Consider the following 6,515-nt stretch of genomic DNA (forward strand, 5'->3'; position numbering starts at 1 on the left):
TGGGACAAAAGGTATACCTGGCTTCTCCCACTCCTTTGTCACTATGTCCGCCACCCTCTTGGGTATCGGAAAGGCATCAGCGTGCACAGGGACCTCTAAGAATTTGTCCATTTTGCACAATTTCTCTGGAATCACCAAAGAGTCACAATCATCAAGAGTAGTTAGCACCTCCTTAAGCAGGGCACGGAGATGTTCTAAATTAAATGCCACGATATCAGGTTCTGCCTGCTGAGAAACTTCTCCTGAATCAGAAATTTCTCCCTCAGACAGACCCTCCCCCCTCACTGCCAATTCAGACTGGTGTGAGGGTATAACAGATAAATTATCGTCAGCTCCCACTTGCTCATCCTCTGTATTTTAAACTGAGCAATCATGCTTTCTGGGAAATGCTGGCAGTTTGGATAAAAGATTTGCTATAGAATTATCCATTACTGCAGTTAATTGCTGCATAGTAACAAGCATTGGCGCGCTAGATGTACTAGGTATCGCCTGCGCGGGCATAACTGGTGTTGACACAGGAGGAGAGGATGAGCTATCCCCACTACCTTCATTTGAAGAATCATCTTGGGCAACCTTAAATGTGACAGTACTGTCCTTACTTTGTTTGAACGCCATGGCACAATTTGAACATACATTTAAAGGGGGAACCACCTTGGCCTCCATACACCCAGAACATATGCCATCTGGAGGTATAGACATGTTAGACTTTGGCAGGCTATTAATGCAATAAAACCGTTTTTAAACAAAACCGTTACTGTCTCTTTAAATAATAAAAAGAACACACTTTATTTCTGAATGTTTGAAAAACTATGAAGGAAATATCCGATCTTTACAAAATTTGCACCCTAGTGTCTTAATGCTTTGAAAGTATTGCACACCAAATTTCAAGTCTCTAACCCCTTAAATGAGCAAACCGGAGCTAATTGTTCAATTTACCGGTTTAAACACACTACAGTCCCTGCCCCAGCCTTTGCTGCGGCTTTTACCTTCCTTGGGGGTTATTCACCACAGAAATAAGCCTCTTGAAATCGTTTTTATGGCCACAGGACCCTCTCACATGAAGCTGCATGCACTGCTTCCAGAAGTAACTGCGCAACTGAGGCGCGAAAATGAGGCCTCCTCCCTCTGCATACCAGAGTGAAGGGGCCTTCCTGACTAGATTAGGTGTCTAAACAACTGCCAGGCGTAATAAAAACGTTCCCAAGTGTGTTTCAAAGTCACAAAACACTCCAAAAGTCATATAAATATTATATAAATCAATCTATTTAGCCCACAATAGTGTCAAACAGTATAGAGCCCATTTATAAGCCTTCATTCTGTTATGAGTCTAAGAAAATGGCTTACTGATCCCATAAGGGAAAATGACAGTCTTCTAGCATTACTATGTCTTGTTAGAAAAGAGACTAGTCATACCTGGAGCAGAAAAGTCTGCAAACTGTTCCCCCCAACTGAAGTTCTCTGGTTTCAACAGTCCTGCGTGGGAACAGCAATGGATTTTAGTTACTGTTGCTAAAATCATACTCCTCTTAACAGAACTCTTCATCACTTTCTGTTGTAGAGTAAATAGTACAAACCGGCACTATTTTAAAATAACAAACTCTTGATAGAAGAAATAAAACTACAACTAACACCACATACTCTTTACCATCCCCATGGAGATGCTACTTGTTCAGAGCGGCAAAGAGAATGACTGGGGGGCGGAGCCAGAGGGGGAGCTATATGGGCAGCTTTTGCTGTGCTCTCTTTGCCATTTCCTGTTAGGGAAGAGAATATTCCCACAAGTAAGGATGAAGCCGTGGACCGGACACACCAATGTAGGAGAAAAGTAGTTTTGTTAGTGTCAATATCTGATGAAGAAAATTCTGAATGAGAAAAAAACACCATCAGAGAAGGATAATTCAGTATGTTGGTCATTTGAAACTTCATCAACTAAAGAAGTTTGAAAAAGACATAAAAAAATTTATTAGAAGGCGGGATGTCAGACAAAGCCTTTAAAATAGAATCAGAAAAATATTCTTATAAATTCCTAAGTATATCTTGTACATAAGATGTAAAAAGAATAGCAATATATAAAGCATAAATACTAATGGACTCTGCATGTAAAAGTATATAATGATAACTTATTACAAACCATAGCTAAAGATAAACATTCACAACATTAAAATAAATGAACGTAGCTTTGGTAGGAGTGATATCAGTCAACAGGAATCCCTTAGCATTTTCTGATACAGGAACAGTGTTTGAAAATATCTTGCAATATGTAAAAGAAAAAAAGAACATATAAAGCAAAATTATCAAATTCCTTAAATGACAGTTTCAGGAATGGGAAAAAAAATGCAAAACAAACAAGCCTCTAGCAACCAGAAGTAACAAAAAAGTGAGACTTAAATAATGTGGAAAAAAAAATGGCGCCAAGTATGACGCCTACATTTTTGGCGCCAAGAATGCCGTCCACATTTTTTGGCGCAAAAAACGTCTAACACACATGCGTCAAAAAATGACGCAACCACGAACAAACTTCCAGCGTCAACTATGGCGCCGTAAATGACAACATTTTGCGCCAAAAATGACGCAATAAATTGAAGCATTTTCTGCCCCCGCGAGCCTAACAGCCCGCAGGGAAAAAGTCAATTGAAAAAATGAAGGTAAGAAAAAATATTTATTCATATGCATTATCCCAAAATAATGAAACTGACAGTCTGAAAGAAGGAATACTGATTATCCTGAATCATGGCAAATATAAGTTTAAAACATATATTTAGAACTTTACATATAAAGTGCAAAACCATAGCTTAGAGTGTCATAAATAAAATAAGACTTACTTACCCTAAGAAACTCATCTACATATAGTAGATAGCCAAACCAGTACTGAAACGAGAATCAGTAGAGGTAATGGTATATAAGAGTATATCGATCTGAAAAGGGAGGTAGGAGAAGAAATCTCTTGGACCGATAACAGTGAACCTATGAAATAGATCCCCTAGAGGAAGACCATTGTATTCAAATAGGCAATACTCTCTTCACATCCCTCTGACATTCACTGCACTCTGAGAGGAAAACCGGGCTTCAGCCTGCTGCGAAGCGCATATCAACGTAGAATCTAGCACAAACTTAATTCACCACCTCCACGGGAGGCAAAGTTTGTAAAACTGAATTGTGGGTGTGGTGAGGGGTGTATTTATAGGCATTTTAAGGTTTGGGAAACTTTGGCCCTCCTGGTAGGAATGTATATCCCATACGTCACTAGCTCATGGACTCTTGCTAATTACATGAAAGAAATATGCTTGTCTACACTTTTGGTCTAGCTACCAAAAGCACCTTATGGAGAAATCATGAGTTGTCTATAATTAGATCAGTTCATTAATTGCCGACATGAAAATACTTTATTTCTAACAAGCAAAACAAAAAATGAAAAGGCAAAATAAGTCATGTAGATTACTTATTTTATCTTTTATTACACAAGGTTACAAAGGCCTTCATATAGGAAATTGAAGCTCACTTGACAAACCGTTTTTTCTCAAGCATCTTTCTAAAATTCAAAAAACACTTAAAATCTCTGGGTATTTTTATTTTTTATTTTATTTTTTTTAAGTTAGATATACCAATTAGAAAACCCCCCAAAAACAGTGCTAAATAGTTAGAGAGCAAGAACACAGGGCTACTTAGTTTACATGGATGCGGGGGTGGGGGGAGAACAGTGGTTAAAATAAACTACTATTAGCTATTAAAGTGACAAAGTGAAATTGTTCTAATTTGTTAATGTCATCACTATAATAAGAACCATTGAATATTAAAGGAACACTGAACTCAAAATATATGTCTCATGCTTCAGATAGAGCATGTAATTTTAAGCAACTTTCTAATTTACTCCAATTATCAATTTTTCTTCGTTCGCTTGCTATCTTTATTTGAAAAAGGCATCTAAGCTTTTTTTGGGTTCAGACTGTGGACAGCACTTTTTTATTGGTGGATTAATTTATCAGCAAAAACCCAGGTTGTTCACCATAAATGGGCCGGCATCTAAACTTCTTGAATTTCAAATAAAGATACCAAGAGAATGAAGAAAATTTAATAGTAAATTACAAAGTTGCTTAAAATGTCGTGCTCTCTGAATCACAAAAGAAAAAGTTTGGGTTCAGTGTTCCTTTAAGGCTATTTTGTAAGAGCATGTCATTTTATCACTAGCGTTGCCGATTGGGTCAGCCGCCGTTTTAGAGAGGTACTTTAACCATTTTGCAGTGGTTCAACACGTAGCTTTGCCACATGGCTCACAAATGAGTAATTTTATCACTAAAACGGCTATTTAAATCTCCAAATTTTAAAAGTGAAAACTTAAGTTAGAACACAAAAAAAACAAAGTGTGATATAAAATCCTGCAATTTTCCCACAGTAAACAAGAACCCTCAAATGGATCATTCTGAAAAATCAGAAGCTTTAAACAAAGAAAGCACTTGTCAGGGGAATTCAGCTAATATAAACTTACAACCTAACCTGCCTGTCCCTAGAGTTGAGGCTAGTATATTTCTATAGGTTGATGTAATAAAGGCTGCATTAATACAACACTAAGTGGTTGTGGGACAGAAAAAAAAAAAAAAATTCAGAAAAGAAACAAGCTGACAAAAATTATTTATAAGTGAATACGGTAATTTTACATGAACAAATAATTTCCAAAGCACTGACTGGCCAAAAAACAAAAGTGAAAATTTGAACAGAGTGATTGCTTCACAGGCCTTAATACATTTGTGATGAGAAATGACTAACAAAACTATTTAAATGCCCTTTTTAGTTCAGTGCTCTGCAAGGAGCAAAGTGCCATTTTAACTCTAATTATACTCTTAAATTTATGCCCAACCCATATCAAATGACTTGCAGAATCCATATGTAACCGAACACACAAAATTAGGACTAAAGTCTCTCGGCTGATAGTTTTATTGTCTGAAACTACTAATGTTTTATTAATACCTATAAAGTCACATCCGCCCACATTTGTACAGAAGCATTATTCTCATCTATAAAGTCAATATATAACAAGAGTTCTAGAAATTGTTTTTATTTACCAATGCCACAAAGAGTAAAATGGACAATTCAGCGTAACCATCACAAAGTAACCCTACTGCTGCCAGAGCCTAGTAGCAGCAAAAAGGGTCATCTTTATGCACTGCAGCAGTTGCGTAAATTTTACATAACACCCATCCCACACTCTGGGACCCTTGCACCCCTCCCTACAGGCATTTCTGTAGTGCTGAAACGCTGGCTGCACCATTAACTACTTGAAAAAGTCAAACTTCTGTGGTTACAAATTTATCAGATTCAAAAATCTAGAAACAGTGGATCAAAGAGCAACAAGTTATTCAACATGGAAATTGCCTGCGTAAACTTGATCTTAGGGGGCTGTTTATGTAAAGTGCCAGGTGTCTTCTTTTCTTGGGCACCATTTAATAGTCTATGGCATCAGGTTTAGGGAGACCTTACCCCTGCGTAAGATAACTACACTAATAAAGTGGAAAAAGGCGTGTCAGGAGGGTTACGATAGCAATCTGTTAACCACATTTTAAGTGAGATTAAAAACACTGACAACTGACTTGTGCAATATGAAATGGGCAAGATAAAGGTATAAAACTTATCTTCTGCTACAAGTTTTGGCAGCAATATCAAGGGGTGTTACTCTGTTAATAAAGCTTGGATACATAATGACCCCAATCTACTCAGGCTTCCTGGCACAAACTGGGATTACAGTGGAATGTCAAAGTTAGTCTGGTGCACGGACAGATCTGTTGCTACATATTATATTTATATATACCAAAAGGAAAAAAAAAGTTGGCTTTTAAATACTGGTAGCAAGGTGACTTTTATAAAATATCTTAACTCAATACAGAATAAATGAGAAAAAAAAAAAAAAAAGACAAATAGGCCTGTAAGAACACTCTAAAGATTAAAGAACATCACTTCAAGAATTTTTCTGTGACTGTACAGATGCCGTGGAGTTCATCCCTTGCTGCACCGGCATGTCGTCTCCTGCAGGAGTCTTGGGGAAAGGGTTTTGTGAGCATTACGGCATGTTGCTCAGTTAAATGAGAAGGCACGTTGATTTCTTCTTTCCACGTCTGGCTTGCAAAGCTGCCCGCGTGGCCATCTCAAACACTTCCCGTACGCCGTCTTTCGTTTTTGCTGAACACTCCATATAGCCAAATGCTCCAATACGATTGGCCATGTCCCGACCTTCTTCAGGCTTTACTGGTTCCTGTAGAGTTAAGAGCAAGCACAAAGGGAGGTTAGAGAGAATTTACTGCCATATCTCAGTAGCAATTTTTGTTCTACAGTCATGGTGCATAACAAACTAAGATTCAGATTTCATGTAAGGCATACATCATCCACTAAATTATAAAACTACATTGTACTGTATAAGACCTTTTTGAATGACGTATGATCTTAAAAACAATTTAAATTAGAATGCAAAATGTTTTATTATTTAAACATTTTTCAAACAATAAGAGGCAAAGATCAACACAAAGCGA

The 6,515-nt window shown here is 37.3% G+C and overlaps 1 protein-coding gene across 1 annotated transcript; it reads right to left on the reverse strand.

Moving 5' to 3' along the window:
* Window positions 1-3,431: 3,431 nt before the first annotated feature.
* RHOA (ras homolog family member A) lies at window positions 3,432-6,283 on the reverse strand (the record flags this gene model as incomplete). Its single annotated transcript, XM_053689415.1, has 1 exon — window positions 3,432-6,283. A coding segment is annotated over one exon (216 nt), but the record flags the coding sequence as incomplete, so codon positions are not given.
* Between the last annotated feature and the right edge of the window lie 232 nt (window positions 6,284-6,515).

The sequence above is a fragment of the Bombina bombina genome, chromosome 7, assembly GCF_027579735.1.
Source record: "Bombina bombina isolate aBomBom1 chromosome 7, aBomBom1.pri, whole genome shotgun sequence".
NCBI classification, from domain to species: domain Eukaryota; kingdom Metazoa; phylum Chordata; class Amphibia; order Anura; family Bombinatoridae; genus Bombina; species Bombina bombina.